At 32.1% G+C, this 25297-nt stretch overlaps 2 protein-coding genes and 1 pseudogene across 16 annotated transcripts; all 3 read right to left on the reverse strand.

Moving 5' to 3' along the window:
- Window positions 1-5406: 5406 nt before the first annotated feature.
- On the reverse strand, window positions 5407-8759 carry LOC140968565 (receptor-like protein EIX2; annotated as a pseudogene).
- A 6957-nt stretch (window positions 8760-15716) lies between these two features.
- Window positions 15717-21476, reverse strand: LOC140968534 (stress-response A/B barrel domain-containing protein UP3). Of its 7 annotated transcripts, none has more exons than XR_012173787.1 (10): window positions 21254-21476; window positions 21040-21154; window positions 19932-20059; window positions 19433-19572; window positions 19250-19318; window positions 18957-19095; window positions 18728-18790; window positions 18594-18637; window positions 18052-18199; window positions 15717-17958 (listed from the first exon to the last, which is right to left on the reverse strand). XR_012173787.1 is itself a non-coding variant. In XM_073429535.1 (10 exons), the coding sequence occupies exons 1-9, from the start codon at window positions 21459-21461 to the stop codon at window positions 18113-18115; spliced, it is 993 nt and encodes a 330-aa protein (XP_073285636.1). In that variant the 5' UTR covers window positions 21462-21476; the 3' UTR covers window positions 15717-16030; window positions 18109-18112. The 7 variants fall into 7 exon arrangements, 5 of the variants coding, with proteins under 5 accessions (XP_073285636.1, XP_073285635.1, XP_073285634.1 ...); XR_012173788.1 differs by having other exon boundaries at window positions 15717-16030; window positions 17829-18199; XM_073429535.1 differs by having other exon boundaries at window positions 15717-16030; window positions 18109-18199.
- Window positions 21477-22120: 644 nt separating this feature from the next.
- On the reverse strand, window positions 22121-24941 carry LOC140968582 (uncharacterized). Of its 9 annotated transcripts, none has more exons than XM_073429593.1 (5): window positions 24758-24941; window positions 23692-23964; window positions 23038-23169; window positions 22812-22928; window positions 22121-22699 (listed from the first exon to the last, which is right to left on the reverse strand). In XM_073429593.1, the coding sequence occupies exons 1-5, from the start codon at window positions 24911-24913 to the stop codon at window positions 22352-22354; spliced, it is 1026 nt and encodes a 341-aa protein (XP_073285694.1). In that variant the 5' UTR covers window positions 24914-24941; the 3' UTR covers window positions 22121-22351. The 9 variants fall into 9 exon arrangements, with proteins under 9 accessions (XP_073285694.1, XP_073285699.1, XP_073285700.1 ...); XM_073429598.1 differs by having other exon boundaries at window positions 24751-24898; XM_073429599.1 differs by having other exon boundaries at window positions 24787-24889.
- Window positions 24942-25297: the final 356 nt, after the last annotated feature.

The raw sequence follows: 25297 nt of genomic DNA on the forward strand, positions 1-25297 counted from the left end.
CCATTAATAAATGTGATATTTAAAAACAATGCAATATTTATATAAATATCTGATTTATTTTTTCAGTCAAAAAAATCAGAGTGCCAACTAAATTGAAAATCTAAGAGATACGAATACTATACATTTGGAATATCAAGGTTTTTATCATCAAAATCCCGTTTTTAATAGATAAATATTAAATAATATAATATAAAAATAATTATTAAATAATATAATATAAAAATAATTATTTTGAGATCTCCAAAAATTTATCCAAATAAAAATTATTAATTTACTAAGAATGGATTGGATATATTTTATTTTTAATAATGCATTCGCCGGTGTATTTATATTTTATTATATTCATTCATCATAAAATTAAATGAGAGCATTAAATCGAAGGTCAATATTATCGTACGATGTGCATTATTTATGTCGAAATTATTATCAATATTGAAGAAAACGAGTAAAATAATAATAATAGGAAAAGTTTGTGGTGTCGTTGTTGGCAATGGCGGGTGACCGTATCAAAAGGAATACCTAACGTTTGGTATATTTGTTTGTTGACAGCAATTTCAGTAAAAAAGAAAAAAAAAATAATTACCACTTTTTTCAAGGCAAACCCACGTTGTTGGTATAAGTTGGTATTGTTCAATGAGAGTTGGGGCCTCGGGGTGGCGGTGGGTGCGTGGTGGTTGAGAGTGGGCATCGGGTGGGGCGGATTCAGCCTCATAAGTATTTATTTATTTTGGTTCCACAGAACCAAATACCACATGGTCGGACCACTTTTTGTTTCCTTTAATGCACCCAAGAAAATTCATGCCAAGTCTAGCTATGTTTGGTTCCAAATTTTACTTTATGAAAGGTTAAAGAAAAATCATATCTAAGATCGTACTTCATTTTATGCCTGCGATCTTATTATTGATCATGGGTTTTGAATAAGAGAATTCGAAAAACCTAATTCGCTCTATTCAGTTTAATTTCTCCTCACAAGATCTAATAAACATAAGACTTGTAGATACCCTTATAAATCATGTGTGGAATTGTTCCTTTCTGCAACAACATGGCACAACCAAACATTAGGCGAGATAGGATGGGTCGGACCACCATTTTAGTTTGTGGGGAAACTGCCAGCCAGTGAGCTCACTATTTTATGTAGGGGGACGAGTTGAACCTATCTAGCTCATTTTAATATAAAGCCTATAATTTGTAAGTCTACTTATCCATCAAATAATTTTCCTCCTTCTTTTATTATGAGATTAACAGAATTATGTGCATATATAGTCACTCGTTTACTAATAATAAATAAATATCAGATTAAAATAACCTCTCTATTATCCACTAATTTGTATGCTAAATAATTTATTTATTTGTATGCTAAATAATTTATTTAATGCGATTTCGCCATTTTGACAAATAAGAAATGCAATTCACCAATCATTAACTTTGAATAAAATTCAACTCTAAAAATTGTAAATTAATTCACGCTGATCATTTATGATGGAAAGATTTTACCAACTATTTAATTAAGTACGTTGCAAGAATTAATAAATCATTTTTTTTAAAAAATGACGCGTGTTCGATCTTACAAAACTTTTTTAGTGAATAGTTCATTCGACGTGATTTACATATACAATATGTTGAAGCCAAAAACTAATTTGTACTTCTAAATCATTGGTTTTTACAAATATTGAATTAATATAAGTTCATATGCCAATTTATTGTTTAGTAAAAATATTCTCACTGATTAAAAATAAAAAATAATAAAAAAAGGAAAAATATTCTTCAGAAGGATTTATATCGACCACTTTTAAAAGTTGATCATGAGGATTTCAAAACCTTTTTCATACACATGATAAGATGCATATATCTGAGTGTCACAACTCAATATTTACATTAATAATTTTTATTTATTTAATCTAAAAAGGGGGGGAACAATTAAATTAAAAGAACAAAGAGATTGGAAATTGCAAAAGTTTGAGTGGCTAAAATCAAAAGTCCCAAACAATGTGGTCGTGAAGGAGACAGCGTAAAGTGCTCCCGTGAAAATTTTGGCCCCCCATAATAAATGCACACTTGGATAATGTACACATCTTTTTGGAGTTTTGCATTAACACAATTTGTTTTTATTTTTGGAAAAAGAAAATAGAAGTCTTTCGGAAACAAACTATGCATAAACCGTAAGAAGGATCCAAAACTTTGATAAGGACAACAGTTTAACAAATTTCTATCGTTTTTTTTTTCGTTTTATCAAAAATTATAATGGATAATGAATGTATTTACTAGTCAAATCTTTTAAATTATGTAACAATTATCACACCAAAAAAACTATACACATTTTCCTCATATGATGTGTGGAAAAAAAGAATATTTATTTTTTAAACGAGATGCGACAAAATTACTGTTGGTCAATGTTTACAATGCAGTGGACATACCAATAATAACACTTACATCGGTAGGGGTTAATTAATTAATTAAAACAAATTATTGAGTGAATGGTTTAAAAAACTTTGAGATCCAAGACAAGTATTTTTAATATTTTTTTTTATAATTTTCAGGTTAAATTATACAAATTTTACTAATAGTATTATAAAAAAATAAAGATAAAGTGGAAAAAGAAAAAGAAAAAAAAAAGGGAGGAAAGACAGTCACGTGCCAGACAACCAAAAATCTCAGGTGGCACGTGAGGAAGTCTTCATCTGATAAACTGGCAGATTCGCCAGCACATAACAAAGACTTGAAAGCCTTTGGATATATAATTACATGAAAATTGCATGTGTTTTATTTTTTACAATGGAGCCAATCTCCATATGCTCAAAATTCAAGTTTATTTTTTTCCCAATTATTCGGGATCAGAGATGGATCCATTATTCCGGAGAAATTTTGAAAAACGACATTTTTTCCAAATATTCTTGAAAAAAATGACATTTGTTTGTTAAAATAACACAACGCGACATGTTACATTATGTGTTTTTTTACCAAACGAATGACATTTTTTTTAAAAAAATTAATGTGTCAGGAAGGTTAAAAATATAAATACCCTTCAATACAATCATTTTTTCGGGCAATCATTATTCAAAATAATGTATTTGATAAGATATCAGATATGTTATTCACTACCATGATAAAACGTAATTCAGAAGAATTATATAACTTTTGCTTAATATATCTTTTTGGTTGCAAAAATTGGTGATTGTATGATGATAGAAATGTAATTAATTTCACGTCCATAAATTTTTTTAAAAAAAAAAATTAATTGAAGCTCTATAAAAGGTAAAGAAAGAAATGATCAAATTATTTATTTCGAGTCAGTTCAAGGTTGTTTCATGGGAGTCCAGAGAAATAAGATGGCCCATTTCGGTGCCAAATGAAAATCAATAATTTCGGTGGGCCATTATCAGAACAAGGAATCCAGTCCCAGTAAACAGGGTTGTGGGTCGGCTTAGGTTGTCCATTCACCATAAGCAAATAATAATAATAATTTTTTTGAACTTTTTTAAATCCAAACCAAATCAAAGCATCCATTAAATCAAAGAAGAGTCATTATAATCACGAAACAGATCATCAGAAATTAAAATCAGGAGCGTTATCTATTATTTTCAATTTTTACAATTTTTCTTATATGACACTTATCTCTATAGATAATATTGTAGTTACATCGCTCGTGCGCGCACACATATGACACTGACCTCTATAGGTAATATAAGTAATTAGATTGAATAAATTCCAAACGACCATGACATTCAGTCTCCCACCCAGCCGGCCCTCCTCTCCTTCACGTTGAATACCATACGAATACATGCATATAAATTTACGCACTTCCTAGCTAAATTTTCTCTCACGGACGTGTCTACATAAAGAGAAAAAGAAGAAAAAACAGCAAACAATCTTGATAAACTTGCACACACCCGCCTCCAGTCGCTTCGATCTATCGACACGTTCAAGGCACAAAGTTATTANGGCCTCCGCCGTAATTAATACCGACATTTTCGATTTTATTGTTAATCTTGTGTCTGATTCCGACAACCCTCGAGTCGAGGAAATGTAATGGATCCATGAAGATGACGAGCTATCTCAATCGGGGCGATCCACTTGCAGTTTGACTTAATATGTCATACGGTGGTGAGATAATTTTAAAAATTATAAATAATTTTTCTTTAATTTTAAGATGAGTGCAGGTTTTCACTCTTTTCGGCTCCTATATATATAATCTCTCTCTTTTCTAATATTAAGTTCTTCGATACCGGACAACAAGAGTGGAACTCCTGCTAAAAAATTCAAATTTCAAAATGTTATTTATATACATATAAAATATTTTGAATGTTTAATTATTTTTATTAAAAATTAATAAAAATAATGGGTTAAATCAAGTTGCTCGAGAGATCAATGACTTTCACCAATGCAAGAGTTTAACAATTTTCAAATATAATTAAAAAAAAACATATATAGAAAATATAGAAATTGAAATTTTTAAATCAAAAGATCTCATACTACCAAATTTTTTTTTTATTGAATTTATAAATATGTATGATATATAATTTTGTTTTTAAAAAAAGTGTTATTATGATCTATTTGTTAATATCAAAAAAAATAACTATACAACATGTGAGACAATGAAACTAATTATTTAACAATTATGTCTTAAAATTTATATATTATGAGAGCTGATTTTGGAACTAAAATCAAAAAAATATTTTAGTTCTGATTTTGGTTTGACGGTTCTTGAGAACCAAGTTTGAGTTTATCTTTAGACACTTAATATATCTAAATCTTAAATAATCTTATTATATGTTTCAAATACTACCAAATTTTGTATATTAAATTTATAATTTTGTTTGACATATAAATTTTTTTAAAAACACCACTAATTTTTTTTAATTTCTTATTATAGCTAAACTCTCTGAATTTTTATAAGAGATTCATATTTAATTAGATTATTAATATATTAATATTCATAATTGTTGATATAAATTCTCTTAAATAATTTATTAAACTTTATACTTTCAATTTTTAGTTAAAAAACTCATAAAATATGTTAATATTAAACTTCATGTTATCATATTATTCTATATTTATCATGTTATTATATTATTGCATATATAATTAATTTTTTCATATATCTTCTTATGATACTATAATTTATTATTTTATTAGAATTTACATTAAAAAATAATTAGAAAATTGCACTAAAATTATAAAAAAACATATATGAAAAAAATTAAAAGGATAAAACATTTAAATATATTATAAAGACGATTAATTATTCATAAAATTAATATAAGAGTTACATTTTATTTTTGAAGTGATATATTACTACAATCAATATATATTCTAGTGATAATTCATTAACATTATTAATTATATATTAGGTAAGCAATTAGAATTTTACATAGATAAGAGGTATATATATTCTATATTCTGAAACAACATTTCACACCAGAAAGCACCTTTGCAGGCTAACCTTGTCTAAATATTACAGACTTCCACGTATCGAAAACTTTAGTCCAACATGAACTGTTCAACATTAAAGTCCCGATAACTCCCCAAAATGCAATAATGAACCCAAGAGCCAGACTAACAAAAAACCCCAAGCTGATGATTCCGTCTTCTTTCTCCAAATCATATATCTCACCAGTAGTTTGAGCTTCGTTATTTTTAGGAGTTTCATCGCCAGGACAAGGTTTTATAAGTGGAGGACCGCATAAACCCGGATTCCCTGCATAGGTTGAAGCACCAAAAGTCTGCAAGTGACCATCCCATGGGATTTTACCCGACAAGTTGTTGAATGACAAGTCCAAGAGTCCAAGGTGACTCATATTCGACATGGTGATAGGTATGCCACCAGAGAGGTTGTTTTCAGACAAATCAAGAAAGTTTAAAAATTCCAACTGACCAATATATATAATTTGGAATTGATCCAACCAAGTTGTTTCTTGAAAGATTCAAGCCTATGATGCCTTCGAGACTTGTAATTTCAGATGGAATTTTTCCAACTAACATATTGCTCGAGAGATCAATGACTTTCACCAACGCAAGAGTTTTAGTATAAATGGCCTCGCGTCCTTTCCATGTTAGGTACGCACTGTCATCAAAGGAAGCTGCTGCTTTTGGAAATAATCGAAATCTAAGCCCGTTCTCTTCACTAATATTTGGTTTTGAACTCATTGTAGTGAAATTGGATAGACATCTAGGAATGGTTCCAGAAATCTTATTTATCGAGAGGTCCAAGATTTGAATATTTGCCAGATGACACAAGGTTGCAGGCAGACTGCCACTTAACTCATTTGATCTTAAGCTTAAAACCCCTAGCTCAGTCAGACTCTCCTATCCAAGTTGGTATCTTTCCAGTGAAGTGGTTTTCCCCCAGATCAATGATCTGCAAACGGTTACACTCGGTGAGTGATCTCGGAAGTTCACCCCTAAAATTATTGTTTCGTAGATGCAGTGAAGCAAGAGAACAAAACCAGTTGTCTGGATTAGGAATTTCTCCGGAAAAATTATTGTTTGCCAAATTAAGGTAGTCTAGAGTCATCAAGTTCTTGAAACAATCTACAGAAAGCTCTCCAGTAAGCTGGTTCTCCGAAAGATCAAGAACTGTCCAGCCATATGTAGCATTGCAAAATTTAGCAGCCTCCCCCGAAAATTTGTTTTTTGACAGATCTACAACCTCCATGTGTGAAGAGGGAAAAAGAGGTAAAGAACCATCAAACTCATTACTGCTGAAGTCCACGTTTGAAAGGTTGTAGTATGATGATAAATTAGGAAGGATACCATGAACATGGTTAAACGACAAATTCAAATATTGTAACGAATGAGAGTTGTCCCAAAACCAACCTGGGATGCTGTCAGAAATTTCAGAATTTGACATGTCGAGAACTGCAACTCGTCTTTGTTTTTCGATCCACCTTGGAAAACTTGGCCCTAGTTTACAATATTGCAACTTTAAGGTACCCAGTTGAAAAAGAGGTTGAGGACTGATATTTACGGAGAGGTTCAAGTTGTAAGACAAATCCAAAACTCCCAACTGAGAGATGTTAAAGAAATGGGCTTCTGATATTGTGCCTTCAAACTGATTTATGTGAATATCCAACATGTCGAGGTTGGAAAGATATCCAATGCTTTCAGTTAGAGTTCCATTGAACAAGTTGTCAGCGAGATTCAGAACTTCCAAGGATGAACATGACGAGAGATCAGGCAATGATCCAATAAGTCTATTACCAGACACATCTAATATCAAGAGACTGGGAAGGATTAATTTCTTTTCAATGAAGGACCCATTCAATCCATTTCTCTCAAGACTTACTATCCTCAAAAATGAATATCTTGATAGAGGAGGTATTGAACCATAAAAACTATTCGAGCTTAAATCAAGGTACTCTAACATGTTTGAATTCCATAAAAACATAATCAAGTCTGCTACTTGCCCTTCCCATTTGTTTTCAGACAAATCAAACGACGTTAAGCTACTTAAGTTTCCACTAGATGGAGGAATTCCGCCTTGAAGATTATTCCCTGCGAGATTGAGACGGGAAAGGGAAACCATTTTCCCTAAAGAACTAGGAATTCCACCTTCAAGCTTATTCCCAGAGAGGTCGAGATGAACAAGGAACATCATATTTCCCAATGAATTAGGAATCTTTCCTTCTAACGTATTGACGGATAGATCAAGATATACAAGGGACATCATATCTCCAATAATCAGGTATCGTACCTCCAAAACTATTGAAGGAGAGATCTAGGTAGGAAAGGGCCTTCAAACCCGACAGAGCACCAGGGATCTTACCTTCTACATTATTCGATGAGATATCAAAATAACTTAAACTTCTACTAAAGTTAAGAAACCAAAACACTGAAATGTTGCCTAGACTATTTGAAGAAAGATCAAGGACAGAAAGAGGCCTATAAACATTGATGGATGGAAGAGATAAGTTGCCAAGAGTTTCTTGAATCCAACAACTACTCAAGAACAATTTTTCCAGCTCTTTCAAAGTGCTTATTGACTCCATCCATGTTGCTACTTGAAAAAGATTGAGTCCACTGAGGTCAAGATGTTGTAATGAACGCAAACCCGGTGGCCAATCAAGTTCAGTCACATCAATATCTTCATTGCCACTCAAATCAAGAACTCGCAACATGGACAGATTACCAAGACGATAAGGGAGTGGACCAACAAAGTTCGAATGACTGGGATTCAAATGCTGCAATTTTTCCAGAGAACCAATGTACTCGGGGATTTGGATGGTGTTAAAATCATTGTTACTAAGGTCTAAATACTTCAACTCACTCAATCGAAGCAAAGAAGAGCTGATTTTACCTCTTAGTGGGGTAGATAGAAAAAAGTTGTCAACTTTCGGAGCTGGAAGATCCAGTACCACAACGTGATTAGTCCTGTTATCGCATCGGACACCGTTCCATTCGCAACAGTCTTTCACACTTCCCCAAGTAGAGAGCCGGCCATAATCATCAATGAGCTCATGTTTGAACTTCAGGAGAGCGAGTCTTTCTTTCTCCAAGCAATGATATCCATTATAATTTGTGCTTGAAGTTGAAGCCATTACACGCATTTGTGTGCACAAAGCGAGTAAAACGAACACATAGGATGGAGCGAAGAATAGTTTCCTACCAATCATTTCTATGCTTAAGATAAAAGTCCAGGGAAACATTGGTAAGGATACACAGCAGCATACATTCCTTATAATATATTATACTATTTTCTTTCAAATTTTCCACAGGATCACGTTAAAATAGTTGGAGAAACTTGACTTCTATGACTTGTGGTCTCTTTCCCACTATTAAATATTGAATATTTCAGAAAATATATATATATATTGTAAAATATTAAAGTCAACGGTCCCGCTATTTCTAACGCGGAGACTTTAATGGGTGGCCAAGTCTATTCAAATTCAACAATCAAAGGATTATTCAACAAACAAAGATCCCACATATAATTATACAAGTTTATGAATGATCCAACAAGTTTAAACCATAAATTCATAATTTTTCATATCATTTACACAATTCCTTTATCCAGTTGAGGACGCATCCGATCACTCAGGTGCTGATAACAATTTTCTATCGTTAGATTACTTTTTTTGTCTAAACTGAGTAAAAATGTTATTAATAAAAAAAATTATCAAAATTTTTGTTATTTATTAGATAAGTAAATTTTGATTAAAAATTTAATTATTTTTAGGTCATGTTAAAAATATTTATATTTAAATTCTAATTTAGATACATAATAATAATAATAATAATAATAATAATAATAATGATAACAATTTACGAACATGCAATATATAAAAAATTCACAACGACACTATTTTAAAATATTGAAAATATAATATTATTTATAAACAAAAATTAAATAAAATTATATAATAAATGCAGACACTTAAATGTAGTTTATTTTTAAAAGAAATATCAAATTCAAATTCGAATTTAAAAAATAAAATAAAAATATTTCATATTTAATTACATATCTATTCTTTTATTTGTTTTCCAAATATTTAATGTAGTAAGTGAAGGAGTAAAGATTTCCTTTCATAGAATATTATTTTTTCCACGAATGAATTAATTATAAATTTATTAAAATAATAGATATTTAATTTAAAATTTAATGTTAAACTAATTCTTTATTCAAACTATATTTATGAATTAAACATAAAAAATAATTAAATAAATAATTTAGTTCGAGTAATTAATAAAATATTTTTGTTAGATTGAAAATTATTAATTATTGTGATAACAAACAATATTAAAGCGTTTCATAATCTAGTTGCTATTTTAATGTATTTAAATGTTTCCAGCGGGATGTCCTTAACTCTAGTCAGACTGCATATTTTTCCAGCTATATATCCTAAAGTAAGTTGCAAAATTCTCTGAAAGATCAAGTTGCTCCCAAGACTCAAGACGAAATATCTAAAGACTTCAAGATGCATATTTTATATCTATCTGGATTAATGTTTGTGCATCAAGCTATTCCACATGCATATCAGCCAGACTTTTCAGAAGATCTTTTGACCAATCAATACATATTATTTGATGTATCTAGTCGTTTAAAAATGTCTTATATTAAAACAAAATATTCCCGAACTTTTTTTCCCATAAATAATTTTTTCAAAGGTTGTTATTCGCTATATTTAAATACACGGTAATGAACAATGATAGACAATGATTTTGTTTGTATCTGTTGTTGAAGATGATACTAGGGGTTTTCAGCGTAGGAACTGAGATAGATCCCAGGTGATGCGAGTTATTGCAAACTGTTGTAACAATCAAAGTCTTCAACTGAATTTCTTCCTTGAGTAGAAGAAATAGAGACGTAGAAAAATACTGATTATTGTATTCAAACTTCCATATATCTCGTCTTATTTATTTTACACATCTTTACACTTTTCCGCTTGCGTTCATTAATTTGTTTTACTTGTTAAAAGATCACTCAATTGAATATATCATAACTCGCTAGTAACCGTCGAACCATTCCCGACTTTTCAGTGTTCAAGTTGTTTCAATATGTTCAAGAATTATATATTAAAAACTACCAACTGTTAAGACTAGCTAAAATTTAAAAGAAAATTTTAAAAAAAATATTCAACTACTCATTTTAAATTTCTTTTTATCCTAACAGTTTAATTTTATTTACTTTATATTAAATAATTTTTATATTGGATTAAATATCAAACATCAGAGCTCTTGTTCTTAAATAAAATCTAAAACAGACGAACTTACATAAATAAAATTATAATTTTTTCGCAAAACTTACACTATTGCCAACAAAATAGTTAAATAAAGTAGGTTGGCCATAGCCTTAACAAAACTTACACTATTACCAACAAAATTGTTTATAATAACTTGGAAAATTATTGACATGATGTTTTCCATCTTTGAGAGCAAAAAATAACATATAGCCTCATTTTTACGAGGCAATCTCTGTTTTTCACGAATTACTTATTATTATTTTAAAAATATTTGTAAACAGTAATATTAAATATTGTTTCTATAATCAATAAATGACATACCCTTATTTATTTATATTATTATTATTATTATTATAATCGAGGAAGTAAATTTCAATTGGTTGTAGAGAGCATGATCTGAACCGTCCAAAAGAGCGGGAAATTGGCAACCAACGATTGAGATCAGATAAGGCTGCCACTGCAAAAGCCACCACGCAATAAATTGACTAATTGAGACTGCAGGACAATAAAACTGTTGGTATTTCAAGCTACTCTCATTTTGCAGTATGGCACCCAAAAGAAAACAAGTGAAAGAAAACGGTGAAGCCGCCGCCGCCGGTACGACGAGAGTAACACGGAGCTCCACCCGCCGAGAGAATGCAGCTCCCGCTGACCCAGAGCCAACTAAGAAAAAGAAATCCAAGACCAAAAACACCCCCGACGTTGTTGAACAAAAATCTGAAACAACAACACCACCGCCGTCACTGGAGGCTGAGTCGACGGTTCCTGGTACGTCTAAGACTATCATCATAGAGCACTGCAAACAATGCAACTCGTTTAAAACCAGGGCTATCCAGGTGAAGAATGGGTTGGAGAAAGAGGTTGCGGGAGTCAACGTTCTGGTCAACCCTGAGAAGCCCAGGAGAGGCTGCTTTGAAATACGTGAGGATGGTGGAGAGATTTTTGTGAGTTTGTTGGATCTGAAGAGGCCCTTTCTGCCAATGAAGGAACTGGACATGGGGGAGGTCATTTATGATATTATCGAGAAGATTAAATGATGGGGATAGGGTTAGCTTTTGGCTTCGGTGGAGGGATTTTGGGGATCATTTGAAATTGTCAATTTTATTTTTCTTGAATCTTAGACTACATTGGTGAAGGGTTTTTTTAGAACTTGGCTATGCTTCAACCTTTTTATCAGCTTTTGTTAGGATCACTGTGTTCTATGCCTTGATTGCAATGTCCTATTTTGCAATTCGAATCTTGGACTTTGTAATATCGGTGAAATAGGATATTTTGTTGATGTTGCATTTTGCATCTTGTAATGACCAGTGCTAAGTTTCAAGGATTGTTGAAATCAATGCTTTACTTTGTGTTTTGATTCTTATACTTCCACATGTTCAAAAAAATTTTCTCGAGTACCTTAGCATGTTTAGTTGTGTTGTAATCTTCTGAGTTGCATATTTATGCCATTGGTTATGGATACCCTGAAATTGTTCTGAACAGGGCAATTTTTGCCCTCTTCATTAAAAAAACATGATGTAATCCACACTCGTCAAGCCCGGTCATTCATACCTGAATGAGTTCCAAGAAAAGGATGGTTCTACTGATAAATTTGTGATACAATGTTCTGTTGTATGGTACGATTTCTACATCGGTCTTTGTCGAGTTTCAGTTTCCATATTTTATCCTCCTCTACTGTGAGAAAACCTTGTTGAATGGTAAATATGTTACTGATATGGTAAATACTGGTTCAACATTTGCAGTTCCTCGTGTCATCGAGAACCCTTTTGCTGATAAAATGTTTAGAAAGATTGATCACTCCTTGTGTTGTTATATGGTACTTTTATGGTTCAAGTGTCTCTAGGGATCTCAACTTCAATGTGGAACCGGTAACGAGGGGAGAATGTGATGTTATCTGAGATATTTGAAGTATGAAAATAACATGTTAGGACCAATGGAATCCGGATATCTCCACACTGGTATGATATTGTCCACTTTGGGTTTTAACCCTCATAGTTTTGCTTTTGGAACCACCCAAAAGACCTCATACCAATGGAGATATCATTCCATCTTTATTAACCCATGATCTTTCTCTAGATTTTCCGATGTGGGACTTTGGTTGCATCCCAACAATCCTCCCCTCAAACGAAGTTCCACTATTATTCTCATGGTCTGAGCCTCCCCTCAAGCCTTATTCGTCCTCCAATCGAGGTTACTCCACTTCACTGCGTTGGATCGCACGTCTTACATGAATACTGGGAGCATAACCCACCTCGAGAGTTTAATCAAGGATTTTTACCGGGAGCCCTCACATCCTTCGTTTAGGTATCGAGGATTCTACCCACACGGCTCGATCTAGACCATGGCTCTGATACCACTTGTTAGGACCAATGGAATCCGGATATCTCCACACTGGTATGATATTGTCCACTTTGGGTTTTAACCCTCATGGTTTTGCTTTTGGAACCACCCAAAAGGCCTCATACCAATGGAGATATCATTCCATCTTTATTAACCCATGATCTTTCTCTAGATTTTCCGATGTGGGACTTTGGTTGCATCCCAACATAACATTAATGCGAATAATGATGTTCGTACAACATACCTTGAACCCTCATTTGTTGACGTGTGGATTCAAGAATTTACCAGGCTAATCTTTGAGCAATGGAGCAGTCCGTCCAGGCGGTTCGAGTATCATTTTCTAGGTACCTTCTGTTCCTGAGGTGAAGAATAAATTTGTTCTTGGCTCATCTCCCTCAGCTGTGGTCTCGGGATTATTTTGCGGACTCACTATCTCATTTTAGGTCTTCTTCACTATGTATATCAGATTATCTATATGGTGATCATATTTGTTTTGATGATGATGATGATGATGATGATGATGATGAGACATGGTATTTTAAAATACTATGATTGATTTAGCAGTCATCCAAGAAAATGATTATTTAATGACAACATATTCAATCAATCATTTGAATTGAATACGTGAACAAATTCAATGGCTTGGAGGAATACATTGAATAATTACAGTAATCAATCCATCAACTTGATGGATATAGTTATAAAATTTGTATGTTGTTTCTGGAGTCATTATCTTAATATGTATATATATTGTATTTAAATTACTTTAGAAACTACATATTTTAAGTCAATTACTTTGGAAAAAATAAGTTAAAATAATATTAGCGAGACAAGACCCTTTCGTGTGATCCGGCCCCTTTCACCAAATTAAAATGATTTAATAAGATTCTATTTGTTTGATGAAACTAGACAATAATTCCCAACAGTTGTACGAAAACGACCTTAATGTAAAATAATAATAATAATAAAGGAATATGACACCTTTGCATGGATTTTCGTCTTCTCCAAAGTCGATAATACTTTTCTCAAATCTTGAAGATACAATGGGCTGATGAAGACAAATATAATTTAATTTAAACAATCATAATAAATCTAATTGACTTGTAAATAGTAATATATTGTAGTTCTTTTTTACGCTATCTTTTTTTTTTTTTTTTATGGCTTTACAAAATAATGACTAGTAATTTTAAGGTGAAGATGTTATTTACTTTTCATTTCATCCATTCGAAGAATATTATTAATTTTTTTTCAAAAAAAAAATCATGGACAAAAAATTTGATTTAAGACACTTTATTTTCAAATTATAATGTAGATAGTACAGGCTTCTCTTTTTATATTTTCAAGCATATCACGCAAGTGCAATTTAGGAAAAATAATTAGCTTTTAACACGATGAGTGCTTTGATAAGAAAATTTGATTATAAAATATTCCATAAATATTTTATATGAGAAGATTAAATAGGTGAAATTCATGGTGATTTTTCATTTTATTTATTTAAAAACATATATAATTGTCACTTTTCAACTTCCTTTTCAGTCTGATGTATAATAATGATATATTGTACATAATGACCCTTCAAATTTATTATGAAAACATCTATTCATTGTAATTAATTAGTGCATTCAATGGGAATGCGATAATAATAATAATTAAAAATCCCCTAAAATCTGTCGGCACATGAAGTTTTCGTTATTAACAAAATAATTATTCACAAAATCACGTAATATACATATTTATTTAATAATCAAAAGGATTAAAGATGAATATTTCAAACTGTCAAAAAGTCAATATTTCAAAACTGTCACATTTAAATATTAATAAAAATATATATTTACATTGTGACTTGAAAAAAAAAGCGATTTACAGAATAATAATAACAAATTTTTTTTTATAAGTATTATATTAATAATTTGATTTCTCAAAGAACTAAATATTTTATGTAAAAAACATTAAATTCAATGATTTGCATGTACTTATAAAAGGCAAACCGATTAGTCAAAGTAAATTCTTTTTAATGGTTGAAATTAAAGAATGCCATTTAATTTCTCATGTTATTTGAAGTCATATAAACAAGAACCATTATTTGTGGTGCATCATAAAATTATTTTATACCATCAGTTATTATTATTATTATTTTTTAATGTATCAACATCTACATTATATTGGTGGGCATAAAATGATTTAACATTTCGTAAAATATTTTTTTATGTAATTTTATTAATTAAATAAATCACCTCTAAAAATAATTAACTTTGTTACATATCATAGTTTACCAATTCTCTATACAAACAATGACTTCAATTTATGCTGTTTTAGAAATAAAATTTTAAATGCAAAAAGAAAAAAAAAAATCACTAGTGTGAATACATACAATATGTTTGCTTTGACTGTTGTGTGCTTCGATTGTTAGTATTATACATCAAATAAGAGTTTTTTTTTTTAAAATTTTTATTTTTATCTCTTTGAAAGGCCCCTTGACCAAAGTACCTCCCACATGAAAACTCTCTTATGTACATAATTCTGTTCTCATGTACGTTTCTAAATTAAAATTTATAATTTATTGTGAGTTTTGATTTAAAATCCAAATGTCGTTTCATCAAATTAATTATGTTAAATTTGTTTTACATCAATTAAAAAATCATCAGAATCAAAATATTGTGAAAAAAATATATGAAGTCAACATCATATTTAAAACCGAAATAATACAAGAAAATTTTGATTTAATAAGAATAAAACGAGGAATTTTAGAGTTGAGATTGGGGTTAGCACATAAATAAAAGAGTGGCCAACATGTACGTACATTTAGCCAGCATTTTGTCAAACAACTAATTCCAGCCCCCATCTTTACATAATTTGCACAAAAATAATGAAAATCCTTTCTCCCCAAATCCCTTTGCTGCTGATCTTGATCATACTCACTGTGGGTTCGATTTCGAGTAGTCGAGATATCGACAAAGTATTCGATGAATCAAAGGCCATATCCACATTCCAGTCTAAATCTTCTCGGTATTCATCTGTACAATCCACAAAGGAATCAAGAACAGAAGAAGATGAATCAATATATCGAGCTTCGAATCGTGAAACTCCAGGGGGACCTAATCCTCTACACAATTGATTGGTTTCTTGGTTCTTCCATAACCCGTGTCAGAGCCAGGATAGGTGAAATATTTGTAAGTTTATCCTTTAAAATACACTCAAGGCCGTTTTATAGCTGTAATATTAGGTCAACCCTTGGACAAAATTCTTCGACCAGACGAGAAGTTTTTGCGGTTGATCTGCAGTACAGTACAGTACAGTACAGTCTCTTGCTAGTCTTGTTTTCCATTTTTTCTTAATGTAGAAATGTGTGTATGTTAATAATAATACAGAAGAAAAAACAGTACTGTTACATATGATTTTAGAAAGATTGTTGAATATCACTGAATTCATACAACAGCAGACAGTTACTGTTTTCTGGTACATAGATGAAGTTAGCGCAGACTATTTAAACCACCTTATGAACCATTGTTCTAGCCCAGTTTGGTCCGAACAAACGAACCCTCGCTAAGTAGTTGAAGACTGCAATTTATTTTACATAAAGAGTAATAGGGGTTCTTTTTTTTTTATATATAAATGCTGGCCTTGATTCAAGAATAAGTTAAGAAGTAAATGGGAATGGAAATATAATGTGGCAAAACAATGCATCAAACTACAATAAAACAGCCAATAATAGTAGGTTAGAGACTGATTTAAAAAATGTGTGAAATCAGAGTAAAGAAGTCAAACTAATGCGTGCTGCTGAGTCCACAATTTAATTAAATATTTATGCAACGGCGGGCCATGTTTTCAGCAGCACTTATCATTAAGAAATTGATTACATAAATAATAGAATTGACACTGTTCAATGTCTTTTCTATGAAAACTCGAAAGGCTGGCAATATAAGAATCCAATGATGTTGTAAACGAAATTAATGAAAGAAAGTTACGGACTTGGAATTTATAGCTAGAGTAATGTGGGACAGACGAATTAAATAACTCAGTATTTTTATAACGTTTTTTTTTGGCATAAAACATTATGTTTGGATAAAGAAATCGGAATTGTTGTCAGGAATTACTTCATAAAATAGATTCAAAGATTTGGTTTTCAGACCGTCAATTTCAGAAAAAAAAAACAATTCTTTTTTTTTTTTTATCGCATCCAAATATAAAATTTCATCCGCATTTGAAACATAAACTTAATAAATCATTTTTTGATCTAAACACCTCTATATCCAAACTGTTCCTTGATGCATTTTAGGGGAAATAAGCTTCTATTTTTGCAAAAAAAAAAAAAAAAAAACACCACAATTTTGGAGATTTTTTTATCCTTAAAATTGGAAGGGAGACTGTTCCATCTCTTGTTGGAATCGTCCCTTGCATGCCACAGATAACCTTCCGGATGTCAATTTATGGGTTGAGTTCGATTACCCTAAGGTTAACATCTCATTAACTCATGTCCACAACTAACATACAAGTTAATAAACACCATGTGCAAATAGACAAAAAGTTAACTAATTTCATAAACTTGACCATTTCGAAACTTAAAGAATTAAAAAACATCGCTAGCATATGAAATAGGAATTTCCAAATTTCAAGTGTGAGATATATTCTTTCTCCTCACATTTCAAGAATAAAATGAAGTGAATTTGTTGACATGATTGACTGCACAAAGTTCATCCACCCTAGACCTCAGAAGTATCATGACCCCAATATACTACAGAATGATGCATGATCAGCAGAGTAGGAGAACAGTTGTATAGCGACACAAGAAGGCCGTGCATCAAGAAGACTTACATCCGATTAAAGGGGCGGAGGAAACAGTATCCAACTCTTCCTATATAGTTAATCAGTTTCCACAGTTACTCCATTCAAATTCGAAAAATGCAGGAAAAAATAATCCTTACTCTTCACAAGTTATTGTTGCCTGAAAAGGAGAATTAATCTACATATTATAAGCAACTATTTAATGAGATGACTTAGATGCTATCCTGCCTAAATTCAGGAAATTGATTGGAACCTGAATAAAGGGGTAAACTGATTTGAACATGAATGAAGGGATAATTGGAAGGCAGACCTTGCTACATAAGCTCTGAGCCAACAGGGTCTACTGAAAAATTGATATACAGAGCCTTCTGTATGATAGGCTGAAATTTAGATTTCCACATCTGTTATTTGATAAGTTCAATTGATAATCGTTAGTATTTTTATAATAGCTTTTAGTTGAAAAATTGATGACAAGAGAAGCAGCAAAGGAGCTGTCGGTTATTTTTATTTATGCTTTCTATTTCAAACAACAAGAATTAGTTGACAAAGATCACGCTCCCAAGTCCTACCTCATTTCCCGTAAAATTTACTCAAAGTTTATATGCAATATAGACAAGCCAGAATGATTTATTCATGGGAAAGCCATATATTGTGACAACGAACAGAAGCATACATCACAGGACCAAATCAGCTAAGCTATGAAATCATTTGAAAAATTCAGTGGAATCTCAAGAAATTTTGGTGAAAAAAATAAATTAAATATGTTAAAAAATGCCAATAGATAAGGTTCCTTACATTATTGTAATCTGAACTGTTCATGAACATATTGAAAGCTTCAGCTGCTCGAATAACCAACAGTTAGATTCCATAATGCATCAAATAAAGTTTCTTGTAAAGATAATATATTTTGGAAAAGACAGAGAGCTCACATGATCGAAATCGTATTACTACACCGTGTGTATATTTTGTATTGCTTATATCCAAACTTGGACCTGAATGAAACACAATTGTAGCATACATAAAGATGTAGCTATACACACAATATCAATGATAACTTACGACAATAAATTGATATAAGAAATTGAGATGTGCGTCAATTCCAGTGAATTGAGCAATCATGAGGGTAAATTGAATGAGCTCAAAAAATTCAAATAACACCTTTAGTAGCTTGAACAATCAATGAAGGAAACTCCAGTGTCAGCTTTGTCAAAGAAGTCAATGCATCTTCCGCTAACTCATCTAAGGAACTGCTCATAAATGCAACAAGAAGGATGAGTTCAACGCCATAGTTAAACTCCTGCCACAAAAAGTCATGAAAAACCTTAAGATAGCTGTTTCATTTATGTAAATGAAATGAAATCGTTAGAATTGGTTTTGGGTATCTAATTACAAATCTCAGCACTCTAATCTTATTGTTTTTGCAAGATATGAATGTAAATGGTGATTCCAACCTCTCCTTTCCGAAAAATTGGCAGGATATCATCTTCTACTTCAGATTCATAATCCAAATTGATAATCCCCTGCAGGTAAAAACCTTCAAATAAGAGAAAAATAAAGATAGTCTATGCTACAAGGTTAAAAGAAACAAATGAACTAAGATATTGGTGTTTACATGTCAGAGGCTCAGAGCATACATGGCAGTAAGGCATCACGTGTTCTTTGAGAACTCCAACATAAAAAGGGTTCTGGTAGAACTTGGTGAGGTCTTCTTTAGTTTGGAAACGCATGAAGATAGCATGGGAATACTGTTCAGGATTTTGATCAGAAATACGTCCTACAGGAATAAAAGGTGTCCAGATGATACTTTAGAGACCACAATACATCAAATCATCTAGTACGTAGCATTGGCAAATAAACACTCTTAAAGAACTCAGGTTCATCGATATCTTAGTGCTACCATGGAGACGATATAAAGGTCAAACGAAAATGTTTCATTAAAGACCATAGGCAGCTTGTTCTTAACAAGTTAGACACCTTGATCAGATAAAACATAAAAGTGATATTTATAATAAGAAAGCGAATTTCAAAGCAGAAGTTTTTCCGAGTTAAACTATGACAATGGATGGAAAAAAGATGAAAATATAGCAGAATTGTATTCCACTTTTAATCTTATAGTGAGTATTTAAAGATCACCTAACGATATAGCAACAATTCCTCGCATCTGATATTGTGTCGTGTATAGATAATCCAACATGACTTGTTCCTGCTCTTCAGACAAATCTTTTTTTGCTTTGAGTAAGCATATATGTTCAACAACTTTTCTGCAAAAAGTGGGGAAGATCTTGTATCACTATGTGAACACACAGTTCCTTAAAATATGTGTATGCAGAAATGTGTATGCAAAATGAGAAAACCAGTCTTTGCTTCGATGAAGTTAAAGGGAACCCAGACACTATATAAAGGTGTTGGTTACAGTAGTTCTAAGTTATGGATGCCATTATCTAAGTTATTTAAGGCATCTCATAAGTCGCCTATTGACAAATCCGAGATAAAGGCTAACATTAGAATGATAACAAAACATTACAATTTAAGATTACCAATTAATTTCCCTTCTTATACGAAAAAAAATATTAGAAGATAAAAAAGATTCCAAAAACAATATTCAATTCCATGTGGTAATAGATGTACTTAAGTTTGAAAGATAACAAACAACACATATTAGTGCCTAGGATGTGTAAATTTTATCATGTTTTGTTACATAACAAATTTAGTTAAAAACACTACATCTTTTTATAAAGAGCATCCACTTCATGAGCACACATGTTTCCACACAGAGTCATCTAAACGAAGCAACGATTCATATACAGCAATAGTATGAGCATGGATCCTATCTGAGAGAGTAAGGCCAGCATTCATTTTGACAACCTTCGTGAAATGGCGGACACATTTTTAACTACCGGTGAACCATAACACTATCATAAAGTTTCAGTCTTCAGTTCAGCCCAAAAACCTCCAAATATAGTTAGTTAATTTGTAAAATTAACCAATTTATATTACCATTGTTTTCAAAATACACCGGTGCTACACGAATTTCTTTGGACCGAGGAGAGGCTGATGAAGTAGAGCTACCTAATGAAATCGGGGATGGAAATTAAAGTTTTAAAAATAAATGTAAACAAAATTTAGATTTAATTGCGGGCGACCCTTCCCGTGGCGTCACTTGTTACCGCATTAATTCGTAAAAACTTGAACACAAAACAAAGAATAATCAAATCGGGTGAAAAAGAAAAGAAAAAAAAACCTTTTTCTCAATCTATCGACGCCCAAATTCCCTTCTTCAATGGCAGCAGTTACAGCCAGCCTGTCTTTCTTTCGTAACTGACACAAATTACCTCGCGAATCAACCAATAATGATTCTGAGAGCACAATTTCAAAAGTATTACATATAACATTGAGAACCAAAAACCGCTAAAAAGAAGATGAAATCAAACAGAAAATAAAGTCGGATATCTTGCCGCCAAAGATCCCATTTTTGGTAAACATTAAACCAACAGGTTTTCTGGAAAACTCTAGGGTATTAGAGCGAGAGCCATGTCGGAAGCAGCTTCTGTTGAGAATGGCGCAAGGAGCGAAAACTTGAGCCTGAAATTGCATATCTATTGTGTGTGGAGGATGGAATATGTGGTCACTTAAATAAATGGGTGGACTTCGTAAAACCGCCATTTAAATGGAAGTGGCAAGCATTGGCGCCGAGTTGGGCTATTAAATTTACCAGTTTACCCTTCTCCATTTTTATTCTATAATATATATATATTTCGAATCAGATGAATGATTATTATTACTTCAAAAAATAATTTTATGTACTATCAAATATAAATCTCACGTGTCACACATGTTTGAACGTGATATATTTACACATATTTTTCCATCAAATTCTTTAGTGAATAAATAAGAGGATCTCACGAACTATTATATCTTTTATTATTTTTTAACATATATTCTACATCAAATGATCAACAAAATCAAGACGTATTCCGGAATTTGTATAATACATTTTGTCGATTGAATAAAATTCATGTATTATATAAGTACTAACAATAGCGTATTGGTCACTTAAAATCAAAGGCCGCTTAATATTAAATCACTATAGCAAAAAATATAAGTTAAACGAGATGATTCTGAGCCAGTTATATGACAATATTCAAACCACTTAAACTATATCAGTTTTCCTATATGTATAATCATAAAATCACTGCCTCCAAAACAAACTCAAAATTATCTTTAAAAAATAAATTTATATAATACAGCAATTCGAGGACACATTTCCATCATACTCACACCATTCTAGCCACGAATTTCAACTCACCCAACAATAGTAAGAGTGATAAAATACATCTAATCCATCAATACCTTGTCCGAAACAAGGCTTAGCCATTGTAAATCTCAACAGTTTCTTGAAATACAACAAAGTTCAGCTATCTGCAATTCTCCATATATAATAGTTACAGCTAAACACAAAAATGGATTAGAAAAGTCAAGTATTTTGATAGATCATCCATGAGAAAACAATTAAAAAAAACCACATAGTATAAATCCTAAAGTTGAATCTGGTATCAGGAACCGGGGACATTGAGTTTTTTGAAGAGTTCAGGAAGATGGGAATTGGTGAGTTTTGTCCTCTTGCTGATTTCATGCTTTTTCTTCTTTGTTTTAGGTTTGGGAGCAATACCATGGACCTGTGCAATGGCTCGACGCTTAGCAGTGTTTGTAGCAGGTTTCATTCCATTCTTCTGAAGATCCTTTTCAATATCGATCATATCACGTGGAAGTTCAATTCCGCGAAACAATTGTTTCAACTCGTCATCTACTTTAATGATTGCTCTTGGATCATTCGGATAGGCTATGTCCTCTTGTGAGTCGAAGTTTGATAGCAGCCATATCTGGCCTGAAGCTTTCAAGGCCTAAATAAGAATAGTAATCAGTGGATCATTCTCATAGTCATAGGATATAGTGATGAGCGAATATGCCTAAAAAAACATTGAAATTTGACAGATATTGAAGATGGTAAGTCACCTGTAAGTCCTCCATGACTGTTGGGTATGAATCCTTGAGATCGATAACTGCAATACCCTCCGGAAATTTCCGAACTAAGACAAGAAGTTGGGTCTTATCTTTCAAAGCATGCTTGGACTGCAAACAAATATTTCTAAAAGTAATTAGTCGACAAATCTGATTGACCAGAATAACGAACTAATCTCCAACGAATTTGACTAGTGAGCTGTGCAAAGAGTGAAGCTACCTTGTAGGAGAATTGCTTCCCATCATAGCTCACTTTCGGATTGTTCCTCAAACTGTCAAAGACAGGCTTGCTTGCATTCAAATCAACATAGCACGCTTCATTTATTTGTTCAGGTGTGAAGGCTCGCCTAGTCTTGAGACAAATAAATTAATAAATTAATAAATCAGGCAAGGCTCAGCTAATAATTAAGTAGTAAATGCATTAAGGAGAATTCTCAATCATAAGGAAAAAAAGGATAAAATTTGTTAAGAACAGTGCAGATTAGTGTAAAGCTACCTTAAGTACCTTACAAAACAGGCAACATAGATAAGGCTAGCATTCATAAAAGTTACAACTGGAAAAACATATAATCACTAAATTTAGTTAATAAGACTTATCTTTGGTTGTCGAGAATAATAAAAATCAGCTCTCATTCTATCAATCAATATAAGTATGCTAGATAGATAGTTAATCCACAATAGGTCAAACCTTTCTATTAGTTATACCAAAAACAGAATATGACTGCAATAACATCAAGTCATTAATGAGGAACTAGAACAAAAAAGCAAGCCTACACAACAATTTTAATGAAAAGAACAAATACATTAACACATAGAAATAGCATGAACTTCTTTCTGGAAAAAAATAAAACCCTGGAGACAAGAGGTGCAGTACCTCAAAGAGCAAATCAATAACTCGTTTTATTTGAGCCCCCACAGGAGCTTTCCTTATGCTGTTTATATGTTGAAGGCGTTCTGTGTCATTTGAGAATTTAACTGGAAGTGCAGGAGATTTGGTGTTCGCTGAAGATGATGAACCTGAGGGTATGACTTTCGAGGAAGTTGTTTTAGATGATCCTGCTTTAGCTGCAATGTTGACAAGGGATGACTGGCATTTCTCTTGTTGTTTCTTAAATCTATTCAAACTTTCTTCAAGTGATGTAGCCATCTATAGCCAACAGTTAATAATCAGCATCCAGAAGAGCTGCGGTGAGAAAGGAACAAAATATGTCACATGAAATCGACAGCCGAATTTGAAAAAAAATGGTAAATAACAAAGGGAACCGTATTTAACCACAAAACCCAAAACCTCACCCACGATATTATTGAATGCTAGCACACGGCGAGATATGGTGTAGGGCTTGGACTACTGACTTGACTCGAATGCAAGAATTTATGGTGCCTTGTTCTTTCTTATAATTAATTGAAGCCATAGGCCTATCCATTTATTCATTCGACCAAACTCATTCAGTTCCAGAAAAGGGTAGATGGAAATAAACGTAAGAGTTCATTTCCTCTAACTAAAGGGTACAAAAAAGGACACAACTCCCAAATGAAGCATAAAATCACCATAAACAAGAGGTGACTAACGCAATAGTCCTAAAAATGAATTCAAAGTGAAGGATTTAAAGGAGAAGAAACCGAAACTTGCTATTACTCCGCAAACAATCTCACACAGCCTAAGCATCAAACACTATGTAGTCATCCCAGATTGCAGCTGACAATCTTCGATTACACCACCATCTTTTAGCATCTCATTTCAAGAAATATGGAAACAAGCCCATTACGAGTTTCAAGATTCCACCACCATCTTTTAGCATTTCAAGAAATATTGAAACAAACCCATCACCAGTTTCTCAAATCCAACAATCTCACCACAAATCCAACATATTTCTCAACAAATTTCAATCAAACGAAAAAAGGTCAAAATCCAAAATGAAGAAAAGAGCGTAACGTGGCACGACAAGAAAGAATTGGGATGGAACTTTACTGCTCCACCCTCTCTCTACAAAGCCTGAATTTGGTTCCGAGATCAGAAAATTCACAAAAGATAGAAGATTTTCAGAACCAGTCCGGAAAGAAGGCAACGACTGCGATAGGAGTCTCGGCTTATACATAGAGAAAGTTTGTCCTAACCACAAGGGCATTTTCTATTTAGTCCTTCAACTGTACTCTGGTTACAATTTAGTCCATTTATAATTATTAATGTTTCGAAAGCAATCAATAATAATGATAATCATTAATTCGAAGGGTGTCCGAACTTTGGCACTACGGTGTTGAAGAGTCTCTTTATTTTGGAAGTATTATTATAAAATATATAATATATCAATAATCTTTAAGATCACAAAAAAAAGACCATTCTTATTACAATGCTTTCATCATTTGAAATGATGCCGATATTATTCCAAATAACATTAAATCGAAAGATTATAACTTGTAATAAAAAGTTTGATAAAATATGGTAAAGTTTTGATTTTTAATTAATAAAAGAGAGTTAGATG

This window comes from Primulina huaijiensis, unplaced genomic scaffold (genome assembly GCF_012295235.1).
Source record: "Primulina huaijiensis isolate GDHJ02 unplaced genomic scaffold, ASM1229523v2 scaffold37281, whole genome shotgun sequence".
Lineage (NCBI taxonomy): Eukaryota > Viridiplantae > Streptophyta > Magnoliopsida > Lamiales > Gesneriaceae > Primulina > Primulina huaijiensis.